We start from the raw sequence: 20,214 nt of genomic DNA on the forward strand, positions 1-20,214 counted from the left end.
CTATTCCAAAGATAAGATTACAATACTTCCACTATATTCGGTTGAGTTGGGAGCAAAAATGGCTGTTTAAATTTTTATCATAAACATATATTTTACCCGCGAGTACAAAACTCAATTGAAGGTATAAAAAAATGAGACATGCCTTCAAAAATTTTACGACAAACAAAAATTCTATAAACATGGGCTCGCAAACCTTTGTTTTCGAGTTACAGTGTAAAAGATTGGTTTTGTCAAGTTGTTGCTGATAGTACCTCTGCTTCACAAAATATTTAACTCAATAGATAGATATCCCAATTTAAAGTTTTCATCATGTGATATGGTAATGTTGTATGCAAATCTACAAAATGATATTTTTTCTGGGACAGTGCCCGCTTCTTTTCCCCAGAAGTTTTTTTTGATCGACCGCAGTTAGTTTAGTAGAATGCATAAAAAAAACTTTGATCCAATACTATACCTTTTGGTTTCGTTTTGTTTCATGATTTGTTTCTCATTATATATTCACTTCACAAGATATTGAACTTGTAGTGACTCCGTCTGCTCACAGATGGCGCTATAGCTGTTTGCGCCACATAACTTCGGCTCCGGTGAATTTGAAGAGGTAGGATAATTCTTAAATGTTGAAATATTATCGATAGATTTGAACCCAAACTCTTCAGCAGTTATTCCAGCTAAGACTGGAACGTTCTGGAATTTCCCTTCTTGGATCAATTTTATTGGGTGATCTGTCAAAAATCTTTATTGGCCAAAGTCTGGTTTAACCACAGGCTTCCAGAGAAGAACAGGTTCATAATCATCTGTATCATTTCATGAAAAGTTGAGGTAAAGAATCTCCAATTTCTTTCGCTGGCTTCTCCCTAAGACATTTCACCATATCGGCCGTTGGATCGACTGGACATTTGAGAAGCTTGGCTTGTCTTTTACTAATGTCCAATTGGTGTTTTCCTATGAGGAAGTTACCAAGCGATGAAGAACTGCTTATTATGGTCTTGTGGAAGAGTCCTTTAGACATTGGTGATACTAGATGAAGAGTCACACTCATTCCTCCTGCGCTGTAGCCAAAAATGGTTACTGAGTTTGAGTCTTCACACCAAAAGCTTCGATGTTTTCTCTAACCCATTTCTCGGCCACCACTTGATACTTCAAGCCGATCGCTGGATAGCCTAACCGATGAGTCTACCACCGATCTCGGGAAGGAACACCAAACCCCTGGGAGAAGGCGCACCTCGTAACTTGGCTCGAGAGCGACTTTCCAAAGACTGAAATTTGGCATAGATGTTTCACGTGATATGCCAATTTCTATTGCAAAATTTTTCCTCCTGAACTCATTTTTAGTGGACCAATCGTATTTTGGAAGATGTGAAAAGAAACTTTGATCTAGTAATAAACTTTTTGGTTTCTTCTAGTTTTGTTGTATCGGCTACAAATATTGGGAAGAAATTTCAATCAATTATCTTGAAATCCTCCGGAAAATCCAAATTATCATAAAAATCCAGGATGTCAGCTGTTATAATAAACGAAATAATTATTAATTTCAATGATTATTCCCGTTATCTGTAGCAATGACTCATTAAAATTCGATGAAATCGTACTATCATCATGAAACAAGTAAATAATTATATCTCGAAAACAAGGGATTTGGGACCCCATATTTACAGGAATTTTTTTCCTTAAAATTATCAAAAGAACCCCTTATTCTTGTTCATTTCTTCAACTTAGGAACATCTTGTATATTGTGAACATTAAACTTGAGGTTTGAGCACTTCAATACAATAGAACAATCTCGGAGGAATAATGATTACCTTCTTCGATTAGAAAATACCGCAGATTGAAAATACCATAGTAACAGAAACATAATCGACTAACTCAAAAGTTTCATCAGCAAATGGTTTCATTTGTGTATGCGAAATGAGATGGATGAATTTTTTTTCAAACCTCTAGATATCATGCCTCACTTGAATTGTTGATTATTGAATGTAATTCGACAAAAACCTCCGTATCGAAGGTTCTAACACGCTTCGAGAATATCTCTGAAACGTAGCTCGAAGCAAACCGATTTCTTCCCTTTAATATTCTGCAAGGGCAGATGCCCGGAAAGATTGAAATAAGGGAAAAGCAATTAGGGCTCTAACCCTTCCCAACTCTTCAATCAACATCCTTCAACTTTATTCTTTCATTTCCACCAACAGAAAGTATTTCCGTTTTGAAGCGAAAACACCAGTCCGTCGCAATTGAAAATTGTCTGTCTTTCCAGGGTCACATAGTCCAGTTGAACTCAACTTCCGGCGTATTTCCCATAGACGATGTGCTCATAATGAAGCACGTGGACCGGAAATCCGCCGGACAGTACGCCTGCTCGGCCACCAACAGTGAAGGGGAGACGTACAGCGCCACCTTCGATCTGCAGGTCCAGTGTGAGTTGATTGTCTATTTTATTTGGTTTTTGTTCGTTTAACAAGAAGATTTTGGGTATACCTATCTATGAGTTAGCGTTCAGTTTGTTCAAATCTAAATTCTGAAAGTCAATACCACGACAATTCCAAATATTCACCAAACATTTTTTTTCCTCCGTGTGAATCGGGTATCGACGTAGGATTACTGGCCAAGCAATGCCAAGTCTCAATCTTAGTTGTAAACCCGTTTTTCGGTGAATTTGCCAACAAAAGTCATGGCTTTAGAAAACTGCTACGATGTTTTTATTCACTCATTCACTTACACTAACTAATGAGTCCGATAAACTGCAGGGGGCTCTTCGAAATTTGTAGAAATAAGTAAAAAGCATAGAAATAAACAGATTGATGGAAAGACACTGCTCTTGTTATAGAAAGCTCAATTTTTCGAACTCATCAACAGTGGAAAATGGAAATATTGAGACTCATAGATAAAATAGGGTTTTTGATCATTTTTTATTATTTATATTGATACAAACCATATGATGTTATATATTTTTGAAATCATAAAAAATTAAGCTTTTGAAAAATGGCACAGAAATCTAGTGTTCCCATTTGAAAAAACATAACTTTGGGCCATAGCTTTGTGATTAAAACCCCTGTTAAAAAGACAAGCACGCCACTGGATTCTACGTGAAAAAGTGCCTGTACAATGTTTTAATTTCAGAGCTCTATCATCAGTATTAGCGGAGATATAAAATTTTCTCGATATCGGTATTTTCACAATTTTCGCTTATAGCTCGACAACAAAAGGAGGCCAAAAATGGATACTACTCTTGTTAGTTTCTCAGAAGAAGAGAACCAGAATGCGGTATCAGATTTTGTCTTTCTCTTCTGGTTTAAAAGTTGTAGTGCCAAAATATCGAAATTTGCCCACCCTGTATATGAACAAGTATGACGGTTTGCTATACATATAACCTTTGTTCGACAATACTTTATTTTCCGAGATACAGGGTGTTTGTTTAGAAAACCGGTCAGGGTATTCAATTGATAGGATACCGAATACTTCATTAGGAAATTGGTCTCCTGTCAAATTGGCTGAATTTTTGATATGTTATAGTCCAAGTCAATCTAAACGAAAAGTTCCACAGGCTCAAGTTCTCCTATAGGCTAATTTTGACGCTAGAACCCCTGAAAACTCTTATTTGTTCTCCATTGTTGAAATACAAAACGTTGTCCTGGATAATCATCACTGTTCTGAGTACTCAAGATGTGAACTGTCATTAATATGAGATACTATTAAAAGCTCTGCTCTTTGGTGTAGTTACATTTGGTTTATTATACCGATGTGCCAGCTACCTACAATTCTTTAAGTTCAATTCGAAAATAGTTACAATAAAAAATGTTCATAAATCCTATTCCACCTTACCTTATTCCACATCACTTTCGGAAAAATTTATGGAGTGTTTTTTCCAAAAGAAAGCAAAAGACGTATTCGAAAAATCCATCAAATTGCAGATTTATACCATAAAAATCCCTGACGTTACGACAATAGATAAAAAAAAATCTTTTCAAGAACATTTTATAGACATATTTGTAATATTTCTTATCCTTCCATGAGAAAGAAATCGACAATTTTAATTTCGAAGCATAAATCCCGAAATTATAATGGTAAAAAAATATTCTTCAGCACTGAAAATGTAGAATAAGTCACTATAATAGGAATCCTAAACATTCTTTGATTGCAGATCGCTAAGGCGATTTGTGACTATTTTAGAATAATTGAACTTCAAAAAATTTGAGTAACTGGAATACATTATACAGGGTGTTTCAAATTAAGTCGGCACCATTTGCTAACCCCATTATTATTGATGCTAAGATGTCGGTTAAACAGACAAACTAGTAGCATTTTTAGTGGTCTTCTCGATGCCGAAAACAAACAAAAAATTCACAAAAAAAAATTGTCAAAATATTTCATAAAATGATATTTTTTTCAATGGACCACCCTATATTTTTTCATGCATTTTGATTTGTAATAACATTTTCAACAACAAAGCTCATATCACCTTTCTTCCTAAAGTGGGAAATGAGCGACCATTTTTTGTACCTATACGAATGACAATATTTCGTTAATAATAGCAAAATAAGACAGTAAAAAGAAAAAAGTGCGCAGGGATGTGAACTCGTGAAACACGTGATCATCATGTAGCACCACTCAATAGACACCACTAAGCTATTTGATATTAATAGACAAAACGATAATTTCAATCTTAAAGCCATTCCGATAGCCGCTTTCATTTTGTGAATCAATAGTGTCAATAGAAGGGCTAAAATATGTGTTCAACAAGAAGGCGGTGTTTCTGACCTTTTACTCGATATTTTATAGCCCTTTATCAAATCTGTTTGTTATAGATGTTTCCTATTAATACAACTGTCTTATTTTCACCTTTACGAAAAAAAGGCAAATGAGCTTTTTTGTTGAGAATGTTATTACGAATCGAAATGCATGAAAAAATATAGGGTGTTCCATTGAAAAAAATACCATTTTATGAAATATTATGATAACGCGATTATCAATTTTTGTTTTGTATTTCGCATCGAGAAGACCACTAAAAATGCTACTAGTTTACCTATTTAACCGACATCGTAGCATCAATAATAACGAAGTTAGCAATGGTGCCGACTTAATTTGAAACACCCTGTATAATTGACCAAATGTAACAACTCCAAAGAACAATAGTTTCAATAGTATCTCATAATGAGGACTGTTCAGATACTGAATACTCAGAATAGTGATGATTATCGAGGATAACGTTTTGTATTTTTTAACCATGGAGTACAAATGATAGTTTCCGGGGCCTCTAGCGACAAAACTATCCTATACAAAAACTTTTTCATATGAAATTTTTGTTTGGAATGACTTGGACTATAACATATCAAAAATTCAGCTAATTTGACTGGATGCCACTTTCACTAATAGAGTGTGCGGTGTCCTTTGATGAGTTTCTAGAGATAGTTATTGAGAATTTATTGACATGCAATCAATTGGCGCGCATAAGGGTAGTGATCTTTTGAAGGAAAAATGACTTGCCACTGAGATATTTTAAGGTAAAATTTGTGTTCATGCCTTTTTTCGCTTATTTTTCGTTACTAAATTATCTAGAGATATTAGATAGATTTTAATAATGTAATAACCAAATTTTTTCTGTTATTTAAGGGATGATACTGAATCCGAATATCATTTTGGTGGTACGCTACAGAAAGTTGCATAATTACGATCTGAAGTGAGAAAACAATTCTCAACAAATATCAGCCGAAATTGCAGCGTTTCCCTTAAATATCTGAAATTGTTATTACTAATAATCTCAGAACATTAATAAGAGAAACGGAAATCGCCTTGTTACTGATGCATTTGTTTTGATGCCACCATTCGTCACTCCTTGATGTCTGACGGGACACGAAAGCAGTAGCGTAACATAATTAGATTAATTTCGAAATGATCAATTAATGCTCAAAGATAGTTTACAATGTGATTAAATCATAAAAATTCTTTCGTGGTTCAAAAGGGTAAATTTTTTTCTCAGTTTAATGATTTAGCTATTGTTTTTCCATATCAGCGATAAATTATCCCATAGAAAATTAATACTATTTACTATGATCAACTGAATTGAATTAAATCTTAAAATTTTTGGAAGAAGTGATTGAAAGTATTTATTGATTCATTTATTGACTTATTTAATTCGAACAAGAGATAAGGTAGGGGCCTATACATTTCAGATACATACAACAGTGAGTGTAAATAAATTGCCAGTGTGTAATATTCAGATATGATATCATATTGTTTGCAGCACTACGGGTATAAAGAGATGTTAATGCCCTCGGACGATTCAGAAACCCTTGGGCCAGAGGTCCTCGTATTTGTAAGTGGTCGCCTCTAGGCATAAACATGTGCTTAATGCCCTTGGTCCATATATACATAACTATTTACTGCTGCAACAATATTGATTTTGTTTTAATAATAACCACACTTGGAATTGAATATTATCAATAAGTGTCGATAGGTACCCATCATATTACATGACGAAATGGTGAAACAATTTACTGGGAATTCTCTTTTCATAATTCCTTCCATTCTCTACTGCTTTTTCCTGTAATTCGATGGAAATATTTCCAATTTTCCTAATTACCCCTCAGAGTGAGCGTCTACTCTTTCCTTGTCTCATTCGCAATCAGCGAAGAGTTCTGAAATTTCTGCAGAATCATAAATAAGTGGGATTTATAGCGACATGCACTCCGTGACTTCGCTTCTCTCAGGTCCGCTGCAGATGATGGCATCTTGTCACACACCTTCTTTTCCCCTCATTCATCATCTGTACATTCTAGATAAGTATATGTTGCTGTTAAAATATGATTCTGGCTTCAGAACATTTCTCTTTTTTTTCCTCCGGAAAAACATCTATTTTCTACGCAATCATCTGGGAATAATGGTAAGTGACACGTAAGGCTTTTTACCAGAGATGCTGTCTTTCTTCATCACATCTGTCTCATGATCATCAAGCATTTGAAGTCAAGCAAGATAAGTTAATGTAAAACTTTAATTATGATTGATTGTAAAGGGTGTTTTTTTGAGAGCTATAGAACTTTAAATTACAATAAAACAAAGATGGATTATTCGATTGACATGAATTTCATTTATCCGCAAGATAATTATGTGACATTACATTTTAAATATGATCTTGCATATGACCGCCACGGCTGGCTCGGATGTAGTCCAATCTGGACGTCCAATTTTCGATGACTTTTTCCAACATTTGTGGCCGTATATCGGCAATAACATGGCGAATGTTGTCTTCCAAATTGTCAAGGGTTTGTGGCTTATCCGCATAGACCAATGACTTTACATAGCCCCACAGAAAGTAGTCTAGCGGTGTTAAATCACAAGATCTTGGAGGCCAATTCACCGGTCCAAAACGTGAAATTAGGCGGTCACCAAACGTGTCTTTCAATAAATCGATTGTGGCACGAGCTGTGTGTTATGTTGCGCCGTCTTGTTGGAACCACAGCTCCTGGATATCATGGTTGTTCAATTCAGGAATGAAAAAGTTAGTAATCATGGTTCTATACCGGTCACCATTGACTGTAACGTTTTGTCCATCATCGTTTTTGAAGAAGTACGGACCAATGATTCCACCAGCCCATAAAGCGCACCAAACAGTCAGTTTTTCTGGATGTAACGGTGTTTCGACATACACTTGAGGATTAGCTTCACTCCAAATGCGGCAGTTTTGTTTGTTGACGTAGCCATTCAACCAGAAGTGCGCTTCATCGCTAAATAAAATTCGCTTATGAAAATCGGGAACAACGGCAATCTCATTTTCCACTTTTTGCAAGTGTTGTTCAGGCGTGAATCTATTCACGATGAATTGACAAACCAAACTGAGAATAAATCACTTGACAGCTGTTAAATCGGTCACCATCTTGAACAGTAATGCCAACTTAAAGTTATATACCTCGAAAAAAACACACGTTATTATTAGTTATCAGCATAGAATATTTGCAATTTTTCGGGAAAGAATTCTAGGGAAATCGTTATAATGAAATCCTACTTTTGATGTTATTGTCATCAAAAATTATTAGTTTTCATACATAACAAAGCGACCAAATTCGATAAAATGAAAAAACATTGAAGTTTAATTATTGAAACCAATTCAAAGAAGCAGAACACATGAAAGTCTATTTTGGATGGATTCGATTCTTTCATTGCAATTTGCAAATTTTCAAAAATAAATGTAATGTTTATACGAATCGACCTCTCACAGAAAATTCCGTCCTTGCAACTAGGCATTCTTTCGACAGCCTCTCCTATAAATAATCGTAAAAATGATAAACAATTAAGTACGTTCTCCGAATATCTTTCATATGATAAATCAAATAATTTGACAACTTTGTGTCTAATCCTTCACAATAATATATCTGTCTGATATATTTGTCTTTTTGTTAATTTAGTTGTTCAATTTGTTAACCGTTTACTCAATTTGTACAGTTTTAGTCATTTTGAATTTTCTTTTGGTAGATTATTAAATTTGTCATTTTTAGAATTGGAATATATTCCAAGACAAAAATGAACTGAATATATCATACAGATATATTATTGTGAAGGATCAGACACAAAGTTGTCAAATTAGTTGATTTATATTAAATATCCTTTATCAAGAAGTCTCATTAAACTTTTATAATCTTTCATATGATTATCAAATTATTGTTTCGAGTATGATTTCTGTATTACTAAATTTTGTAATAACTGAGAATGAATATGGACTAAAAAGACACACAAAATTCCAGTGAAATCTAAAAGGATTGTAATATACCTAAATTTACAAAAATTTTGAATATCTCCGAACAATCCTCACGAAATTTTATATGAACAATTTCCACAATTTCATAACTGATTTATAAAAATGAGTTGGTCATATGGGTATCTCTCTCAAATCCTGACAATCAACATTTCTTTTGGTTGTACGGAGTCATTAAACAGACTTGACCACCTATTAACGAACATAGCCGAAAAATATGGGCTCTGAATTTACCCTGAAAAAATTCTCTCATTCTCATCTCAATCGTTTGAAAGATATCGGGTGAGAGGCGGCCAGGCAGAATTCATTTTGACTACTAATTCTTTCTGGGTCAAATTCAATAATTTAACAGATAATCATGATTCAGAATTCGAGTATTGAAGACATTAGAATAAATGAGGTTTCCATGGGACAATAGAACAAAATGGCGAATGCGTCGGTTCAAGATTTTTTCAAACACAAACTCAATAATGGGGTACTCTTTCAATATAACTATATCATCACTGTTTTTGTAGACACTGAATTGTTGGGTAGGTTTTTTGCATATTATTCTTGATTATTCTATTGTTCTGCAACATATGTTGATCGCTTATCAACAAATGTTGCACGTAGCATATAATTGTTATTTCACATTCAAATGTGAATTATAATTTCGAAGGAATGTGAAATTTCGAACCCCTAGTCGCACTCAACCGTGGCATTCGAAATCCTAAATTCGAAAATTTCATGTTTCTAGTTATTATCGTTCAAGAGTTATAGAATTTACGGACGGATGACGGATATGATTGAATTTAACGACTTTGTCATCAGTGGAGTCATGAACTTAACATTGGCATCCCAGAGGAACCTTAGCCACCTTTAAAAATTTCATGCACTCCAAAATACTTTCCACCCCAAACAACCTAGCTCCTGGATTTAGTACTCTATTGAAAAGTATGGTGAGCGATATAAATTCATATCTTGAGTTGTGTAATATATCTTGTTACGAAAAGTCACCTCATTAAGTGACACTTAATATTCAGGGGAGTCTTTTCGGTTCAAAGCTAGAATCAATTCTGGTGATCTTAACAAACTATCACACTATCATATTAAGGACACTGTAAAAACTAATTCTTTTGGTAAGTACCTATTTCTTATGAATCCCTCAAAAAACTTCTCACTAAGTGCTTTTACCCGGAACAAGTGATTCTAAACACAATCAAAAAATTCGTCTTTTATTTTATGAGGTATTTTAATACCAAGTATGTTAGGGACTACACTACTTTCTATATCCTGAAAAGGCAAGCCAAGATATGGTAGACGCCACGATTCGCAATCTCCCCAAATTTTCATTCAAATATCTCAAACTTTCATTCTTTAAAATACAAGATTGATTGGGAATATTTATGTTGTACCTTTTTTTAACCGTCAGTTAATTTGTAAAGTGAATTTTTAACGTTTTTGTAGTGAATTATAACGGTTTCAATGAGTTGCTGAAGCATGTATCGTTCAATTTTTAGTAATGGTTTAGTTTTTATTTGTCACTTTTTAGAAGATGACAGCTCCAAAAGTGACAGCTGCCCAGATAATGGACAACTCAAAACCCTTTGAAAGTATAATTCGAAAGGTATCTCAATATACCACTGTTGGTATATTGGTTGTGGGAAAGATTTTTATTTCCATTCGGTTCAATAGTTTAATTTGATATCATTAGAATATGAAGAATTTTGTGCTATTCGATTAAGTTCAATTTGACTACACTCAAAAGATTACGTTGTAGGTAAAGGAATACAAGGATCAACCTCTTCTGCAAAATCGATTGAAATTTTAGAGTAAGCACCACCATAATAGTAAATGATTCATGGTTTCCGGTATATAATACGGTCCGGCATTTCAAATTTGTCCCATAAATCGCCAAGTTCTGAATATTAGAGTTATTCCTTTGAGAATACAATAATGATCTCTTGTGATAAAAGATTTTATTACCACAGTTCGATTCAGATAGCTTTGTTCATGCTCGAACATTCCGCATTATGAATCCCACATTGCATAGGTATGAATTAATCAGGAAATTCACGATGAATAACAATGGAACCAGTCAAAGAACATTTATTACATGGTGGAAGCGATATGGATTTTCTACAAGCTTAGGTACACCTAGAAAAAATACAATCATTTATATATTTTTTGAATGAATGTTCTATCGACTGAAAATGGGTATGTCGAAATGGTAATCCGTATCTTGACAAAAAACGATCAGATAATATCAAGGAATCACAAGAATTGTTAAATAATCTCTAAGCAAATTGAGTTTTTATTTTGTAGTCATTTTTCGTTCAAGACGTTGTTGGTTAGAGTCACGAAAATGTTTCAATCCTTCTAAATAGATAAACTAACCAAGAACAATTACATCATAATAAATCACTTCTCATATGATAAAAACTGCAAATTCGTTGGACTCCACGAAGCGCATGAATGGACTAGTTCTTTTGAGCTCCTGGGACTACTTCAGAACCTTTTCCGCTTTTTTTCAAATGTTTACTGTCGAAGTTATCAAAGTGTGGATATGGTACAGTTAGTCATACTAGTAATCTCATCCAAGAAATGTTCTCTCCGGAAAGTGTCTTAAGTCGGTCAAATTATTCCAGTATTGACATTTAGCCAAACCTCGGTTGCAAAAGATATATTCCTAATAAAAAAACTGATCAATTACACATTTCGAATGTTAGAAATGAGGTTTCAGTCTTGAATGTTGAAATTTTTCTGCACATCATAAAGCTTATGTTGTACAACATCTGAAAAGAGAGGAAACCGCTAGAGTCCCGCGTAAGAGTGCAAATTACACCAGCTAATGAAAATGAATGAGTTGTAATGAAGACCGATGAGATTCATTTCAAATCTATCATTTCTGTTAATGAAGCCATTACATCAATATCGAGACAATTGACACTGATTTATGTGAGAGACTATAAAATAATAAAAGGTTAATATTTTGGTATTCCGCCCCGTATTCAGAATCTAAAGTCTTTGAATGACGTTCACACTTGTTGGAGCCTGAAAGAGAATATATCTACAGTTCCTTTGGGTATTATCTGTTGATATTCCTTTGATTTGAATTATATTGTTTATTTTGAATCCTCGTTACCTTGGTTTTTAATTGATTCAGACCTGATGCTCTGCATATGTTGCTTGAGATAATCTCAAGCACATTCTAAAGGGAGCCATACCCGATCTGACTTATTGTTTATTTTCACCTGTGTTTTTGATCCTCTGATTTCTTTTTTCCTATTCTCATCCTAGGCCCACCTTGTACGTTTATTCAAGTCTAACTGATCGGCCTCGGCTGAGTAAAGCGTGTATCCTTTTTTTTTTATCCTTTTTTTTATTATTCGGAGTTCGATCATCCTAATGATGTCCAGCCAGCAAAGCAATAATCCCCGTCCACTTCGAAATGAGACAGGTGTAGCGGAGTCCCAAACCACTGGTTCATCTAATCAGTTGGACATGGTTTTGTCCAGATTGTCTATCCTCGACGCTATCGCTAGAGATATTGCTGAAATTGAGCAGGCACAGAAAGAGCTTTCAGATAAACTGAGCAGCTGTGTAAGAAGTGTAGAGGCACATGGCAAAATGTTGAAGCAGCATGCTTCATCATTGCAGCAATTCAGTGGTGAGCTCAGTGTCCTTAAAGCTTCCCATTCAGTTTTGAGGGAGGACGTTTCGGGGTTGAAGAATCAGTTGGGATCGGTTGATGTTGTGGCGTAGGATAAAGCTAGCCTTATATTGAAGAGTGAAGTGTTGACCTTGAAGTACATCGCTGGTTCTTTCATCTCGGCAGCGTTAACTGGAGCCGATGGCTCTTTTTTGTACGTTAATCCAGTCGAGTTACTGGATCGTGTTAAGCCAGCTAACAATTTCATTGTCCGAAATGTTCCTGAATCAGTGGATGTTACAACAGATAAAGCTTTAATTCTTGATATTATTTCGAAGATCAGGGACGGCTCACCCTGCGATGTGATCGCGACCAGAAGACTCGGTAATTTGCGACAGGGGGCGCCCAAAGTGGTTAAGGTAGAGTTTTTCGAACCCGGCGGTACCTGCCAATATCCTACGTCATAGACGGGTCCTTGCTGCATTTGAGAACTATAGGAGGATTTCAATAGATGATGATAAGACGCCACTTCAACTTAAGCAGCTTCAGGATCTTCGCAAGGAGCTTGAAAAAAAACGTTCTTCTGGGGAGACTGACCTGACTATTAAATACAGAAAGGGAATCCCTTCGATAATCTTAATACCGTCCTCAAAAAATTTGAAGTCTAACTTGATTACGTTGCCACTCATTTATACGAATCTTGCTTCTCTGAACTCCAAATTCGATGAGCCATCTGTCCTCGCTTGTGATCGTGTTGGAATAGCCTGTTGAAATCAACTAACGCATGATTTTGTTGGAGTTGCGTCGGTGAACGTATTCAAGAATGGGTTCGACATCTGGTGGACAAGAGCTCTTGAATTAAGTCAAGTATATTTTCAAATATCGGATGTTTCAGTATGTGCTGTTTTTCCTGAATTGTTTTGGTGTTATTCTTTCACATTAGGTTTTATTTTGTTGAGAGTTTTATAGTTTTATACTCAACTCTGTATCCAATGTAATAATAATAATTATTCTAAAGGGAAGTTTTTTACCATTTTACTATTCTGTGATTGAACACTTGGTAATGTTCGAAGTTTAAATGTTCACAAAGGTATATCATTGATTTATTCAAATGAGAATAAAAAGTTGACCATGAAGTGTTGTTCGAAATTAAATAAAAAATGATTGGAGATGAATTATTTATTATCAAAAATGAAATAGAAATTGAGGGAAGAATATCCAATAATTATCGCCGACGAAATTCCAATAATATATTTATTGTATTATAAATATGTACTATCTATTTATTCCACCGAATAGAAAAAAAAAGTTTTTCTAATATAGTAGCTTATTTCCAAGGTTGAAATTGTGTATCTTATGATTGGAATAACTTAATGCTACTGATATCTAGGGGTGGTGTACCTAATTATAAAAATTCAAAATGGCTTTATCTTTTCATCTAGGCTGAATCGGAAAAAATTGTAAAAAAGTTGTTCCTTTTGACGTTAAGAGTCTACTGTTAAAATTCATGTACCAGTCAAAGACTCAACTCGTATAGGATTATTTATCATGATTTCATTCTTTATATGTTTTACATCTATGAGAATGTCATCAATTCTTATTTTAGAATCGAAGAAATAGATGATTCGATGTCTCGATTCTGAAATAATTTATTTTCTTCATTTCAAAATATAACATAATTACACACAAAGAAATAAATAGGAAAAAATAAAAAAAAATAGCTTACTTACCTGAAAGAAATCAAAAACAATGCTATTTCTTCGGGTTCCTCAATTCACACATCTAACAACTGACGAATATAACATGAGGTAGTTTTAGATTAGAATCTTAGACATAGAACATAGAAATGACAAAGTTGTTTCTCCTTAAAATAACAGTTTTATTTTTACATATCTATTTGAGGGTTCCTAATGAATTCAAGAAAAATGCATAAATGATTGTTCAATCAAGTCAAGAAGGAAACAAAATATAAGTTTCTATTCCAAATTAAAATTTTCATAAACCACTTTCAATACTTTCACCACTGAACATTCAACATTATGATCCTATCCCATATCAGTGTGATCTTCCTGACCTATTTCCGTAGTGCCTTCGAATAATTCCGTATAATAAGACCTCCAGTGTGCTCGTAAACATTTCAAGGAATAAGACCCCGGCGGTATTGTCAAAAAGCCGCTACGGCTAGGAACGAGAGAACGGATATAAATTCCACCAAGTCGAACGTTAAATGGCTGGCAATGCCTCACATAGTTGGATTACAATAGTTCGAATCGGATGAAATGCTCGAATAACAATAACTCGAGAACGACTTTAATCATGGAACAGCTGCGGAGACCCGGATGGCATCGATGTAGACATTTCATTATGTCGCAGGACGTCGTCTTTACGAATTTGTTCGGGTAATTTCCAAGAAAATCCGACCCCTGATCTGTCATGGGACTTTAGGGTTATACTATTGACGAGGTCTTAGGAAGCTACAAATGACCAATTGAATACTGATTCGGAGGATATTCGGCATTGTTGACAGGTCGCAGAGTGAAAATAAGTAATGAGTATTCAATTTTATTTTGTCGTATCTAAGGAATGTTCTAACTAGAATAAAAATTGCGTATTGTGCAACAAGTGGGTAAAGTTCAACTTTTTTCACGAGTGTGAAAGTTGAAAAGTAAGTGCCGCAAACACACGAGTATAAAAATGACTCTGTCCACCTGTCGCACACTATATTTTTCCTTCAACTGCTCAAAGACACAGTGCAGAAGACACAAGAAATATCAACTGCGTACGATCGATGAAAGACCTATCAGATTCTATCACACCACAAGATACATAGGGTGGTAGGGCATGCAAATCTTCGAGAACTAAATGAGATTAAAAACATATGTTCCGCTGAAAACAATTGCCATTCAATAGTAGCTAGTTTCGAATGCAGAAATTTTCAATATGCTCAATGTGTTAACAATTACCACATAATTCTAAGCAAATAGAGTGTTAAATGGCTAGCGATGCCTCACATAGTTGGATTACAATAGTTTGAATCGGATGAAATGCTCGAATAACAATAACTCGAGAACGACTTTAATCATGGAACAGCTGCGGAGACCCGGATGGCATCGATGTAGACATTTCATTATGTCGCAGGACGTCGTCTTTACGAATTTGTTCGGGTAATTTCCAAGAAAATCCGACCCCTGATCTGTCATGGGGCTTTAGGGTTATACTATTGACGAGGTCTTAGGAAGCTACAAATGACCAATTGAATACTGATTCGGGGATATTCGGCATTGTTGACAGGTCGCAGAGTGAAAGTAAGTAATAAGTATTCAATTTTATTTTTGTCGTACGGAATGTTCTAACTAGAATAAATATTGCGTATTGTGTAACAAATGGGTGAAGTTCAACTTTTCTCACGAGTGTGAAAGTTGCAAGGCAAGTGCCACAAACACAGTAGTACAAAAATGACTTTGTCCACCTGTTGCACACTATATTTTTCCTTCAACTGCTCAAAGACTGCAGAAGACAAAAGAAATATCAACTGTGTACGATCGATGAAAGATTAACGATCAGATTCTATCACACCACAAAATACATAGGGTGGTAGGGCATGCAAAGCTTCGAAAATCAAATGAGATTAAAAACATATGTTCCGCTGAATACATTTGTCATTTAATAGTAACTAGTTTCGAATACAGAAATTTTCAATATGTTCAATGTGTTAACAACTTCCACATAATTCTAAGCAAATAGAGTGTTAAATGGCTAACAATGCCTTACATAGTTGGATTACAATAGTTTGAATCGGATGAAATGCTCTAATAACAATAACTCGAGAACGACTTTAATCATGGAACAGCTGCGGAGACCCGGATGGCATCGATGTAGACATTTCATTATGTCGCAGGACGTCGTCTTTACGAATTTGTTCGGGTAATTTCCAAGAAAATCCGACCCCTGATCTGTCATGGGGCTTTAGGGTTATACTATTGACGAGGTCTTAGGAAGCTACAAATGACCAATTGAATACTGATTCGGAGGATATTCGGAATTGTTGACAGGTCGCATAGTGAAAATAAGTAATAAGTATTCAATTTTATTTTTGTCGTATCTGAGGAATGTTCTAACTAGAATAAAAATTGCGTATTGTGCAACAAGTGGGTAAAGTTCAACTTTTCTCACGAGTGTGAAAGTTGAAAAGTAAGTGCCGCAAACACACGAGCTCAAAAATGACTTTGTCCACCTGTTGCACACTATATTTTTCCTTCAACTGCTCAAAAACTGCAGAAGACTCAAGAAATATCAACTGCGCACGATCGATGAAAGATTACCTATCAGATTCTATCACACCACAAGATACAGAGGGTGGTAGGGCATGCAAAGCTTCGAGAACTAAATGAGATTAAAAACATGTGTTCCGCTGAAAACATTTAACATTTATCAGTAACTAGTTTCGAATGCAGAAATTTTCAATATGTTCAATGTGTAAACAACTTCCACATAATTCGAAGCAAATAGGTGTGTAGGCAAATGGCTGGCAATGCCACATATAGTTGGATTACAATAGTTTGAATCGGATGAAATGCTCGAATAACAATAACTCGAGAACGACTTTAATCATGGAACAGCTGCGGAGACCCGGATGGCATCGATGTAGACATTTCATTATGTCGCAGGACGTCGTCTTTACGAATTTGTTCGGGTAATTTCCAAGAAAATCCGACCCCTGATCTGTCATGGGGCTTTAGGGTTATACTATTGACGAGGTCTTAGAAAGCTACAAATGACCAATTGAATACTGATTCGGAGGATATTCGGCATTGTTGACATGTCGCAGAGTGAACATAAGTAATAAGTATTCAATTTTATTTTGTCGTATCGAAGGAATGTTCTAACTGGAATAAAAATTGCTTATTGTGCAAAGTTCAACTTTTCTCACGAGTGTGAAAGTTGAAAAGTAAGTGCCGCAAACACATGAGTACAAAAATGACTTTGTCCCCCTGTTGCACACTATATTTTTCCTTCAACTGCTCAAAGACTGCAGAAGACACAAGAAATATCAACTGCGTACGATCGATGAAAGATTACCTATCAGATTCTATCACACCACAAGATACAGAGGGTGGTAGGGCATGCAAAGCTTCGCAAACTAAATGAGATTGAAAACATATGTTCCACTGAAAACATTTGTCATTTAATATTAACTTATTTCGAATACAGTTATTTTCAATATGTTCAATGTGTTAACAACTTCCACATAATTCTAAGCAAATAGAGTGTTAAATGGCTAGCAATGCCTTACATAGTTGGATTATAATAGTTTGAATCGGATGAAATGCTCGAATAACAATAATTCGAGAACGACTTTAATCATGGAACAGCTGCAGAGACCCGGATGGCATCGATGTAGACATTTCATTATGTCGCAGGACGTCGTCTTTACGAATTTGTTCGAGTAATTTCCAAGAAAATCCGACCCCTGATCTGTCATGGGGCTTTAGGGTTATACTATTGACGAGGTCTTAGAAAGCTACAAATGACCAATTGAATACTGATTCGGATGGTATTCGGCATTGTTGACAGGTCGCAGAGTGAAAGTAAGTAATAAGTATTCAATTTTATTTTTGTCGTATCTAAGGAATGTTCCAACTAGAATAAAATTGCGTATTGTGCAACAAGTGGGTGAAGTTCAACTTTTCTCACGAGTGTGAAAGTTGAAAAGTAAGCTATATCTACTATTTTTTCTCATGCCTAGTCGGCTGTAGCATGCAAGGGTTGTTCAACCATTCTCTGCACATCCACTGGTGGTTAAGCTAGGCTTACTGAAGGTTGCAGTTTCAGGAGGAAGCCCCATTAACATGTACAAGTAAAAAATAAGTGCCGCAAACACACGAGCTCAAAAATGACTTTGTTCACCTGTTGCACACTATATTTTTCCTTCAACTGCTCAAAGACTTCAGAAGACACAAGAAATATCAACTGCGTACGATCGATGAAAGATTACCTATCAGATTCTATCACACCACAAGATACAGAGGGTGGTAGGGCATGCAAAGCTTCGCAAACTAAATGAGATTGAAAACATATGTTCCACTGAAAACATTTGTCATTTAATATTAACTTATTTCGAATACAGTTATTTTCAATATGTTCAATGTGTTAACAACTTCCACATAATTCTAAGCAAATAGAGTGTTAAATGGCTAGCAATGCCTTACATAGTTGGATTATAATAGTTTGAATCGGATGAAATGCTCGAATAACAATAATTCGAGAACGACTTTAATCATGGAACAGCTGCGGAGACCCGGATGGCATCGATGTAGACATTTCATTATGTCGCAGGACGTCGTCTTTACGAATTTGTTCGGGTAATTTCCAAGAAAATCCGACCCCTGATCTGTCATGGGGCTTTAGGGTTATACTATTGACGAGGTCTTAGAAAGCTACAAATGACCAATTGAATACTGATTCGGAGGATATTCGGCATTGTTGACATGTCGCAGAGTGAACATAAGTAATAAGTATTCAATTTTATTTTGTCGTATCGAAGGAATGTTCTAACTAGAATAAAAATTGCGTATTGTGCAACAAGTGGGTAAAGTTCAACTTTTTTCACGAGTGTGAAAGTTGAAAAGTAAGTGCCGCAAACACACGAGATAAAAATGACTTTGTTCACCTGTTGCACACTATATTTTTTTTAATAGTAACTAGTTTCGAATACAGAAATTTTCAATATGTTCAATGTGTTGACAACTTCCACATAATTCTAAGCAAATAGAGTGTTTTTGTTTTCGGCATCGAGAAGGCCACTGAAAATGCTACCAGTTTGCTCTTTTAATTGACATCGTATCATCAATTATAGCGGAGTTGGCAATGGCTCCGACTCAAGTTGGAACACCCTGTATATTACCTTTCTATTTCAATACGAGTTTTTTCAAATATCTTCTACAAGATAAGTGAGTAAATTTCAGAGAAAAAACAAATACAGAAAACAAAATTAATCAATTTGAAAATAATTTGTCATTTTTTGAATATTTCTGTCTGGCAAAATTTTTAATAGAAACCCTAAGCGCCAGTATTTTTTGATATTATATCAGCTCCCTTCATGATTGGATTTACACGCTCACAGCAAAAAGAGATAGCGCATACTTAACAAATAATTTACAGGCTGCTGTTGCAAATTCAAAATGCAACTCACAATGAATTGGCTCAAAATTTTACAAAACACGTGCTGGTTTCAAGATGGCATAAACGTGGAACGAGTACCTGAGTAACTAAATAATAAATAAACTGCCTGGTATCAAAATTTGGAATTTTCATGATATCTTCCAGCCTGAACGAAATTCATATTTGAAACATGTTCATGGTTTGTTGAAAAGTCTTTGCTGATTCTTTCTCAACGCAATATCATCAGTTGGAAATGAAATCCTTGAGTTTCATTCACCTGTGTAATATAAATGAAAAATTTTGGTTTTAGTTTTAGTTTAGTTATAAATCTGTTTTCACTAAAATCTTAGGATTTCTTTCTCGATATTCTGTTTGAAAACTATATGTTTTTATATCCTGATATAAGAAAAATATTGCGTGAAGCAAAATTTCAAATAAATTGGATTTGATTTTATTGAAATATTGATTTTTTTCGATATACTTCTTGAATCTTCTTTGGTTCTGGTAACGCATTCATCATGAAATTTTGAATTAATTCTTATTTATTACAACCCATTATATTGATTAATTATCTCAAACATTGACATTAGTATATCAAGTCTTGTTAATATCCTGACTTTACTAATTCGTCTGTCATCTTAGACTATCCTAAATTCTTGAGAGATATTTTCGGAATTCGTAA

At 34.9% G+C, this 20,214-nt stretch overlaps 1 protein-coding gene across 2 annotated transcripts in view; it reads left to right on the top strand.

The window, feature by feature from the left end:
* Positions 1-20,214, top strand: part of LOC123671419 (hemicentin-1) — a 365,630-nt gene that overhangs the window by 208,281 nt on the left and 137,135 nt on the right. For both annotated transcript variants that reach the window (XM_045605267.1, XM_045605266.1), the window contains one exon: positions 2,252-2,411. In XM_045605267.1, the coding sequence (XP_045461223.1) occupies positions 2,252-2,411 (160 nt within the window). The remainder of the gene's footprint in view (positions 1-2,251; positions 2,412-20,214) is intronic.

This window comes from Harmonia axyridis, chromosome 1 (genome assembly GCF_914767665.1).
Source record: "Harmonia axyridis chromosome 1, icHarAxyr1.1, whole genome shotgun sequence".
Classification (NCBI taxonomy): domain Eukaryota; kingdom Metazoa; phylum Arthropoda; class Insecta; order Coleoptera; family Coccinellidae; genus Harmonia; species Harmonia axyridis.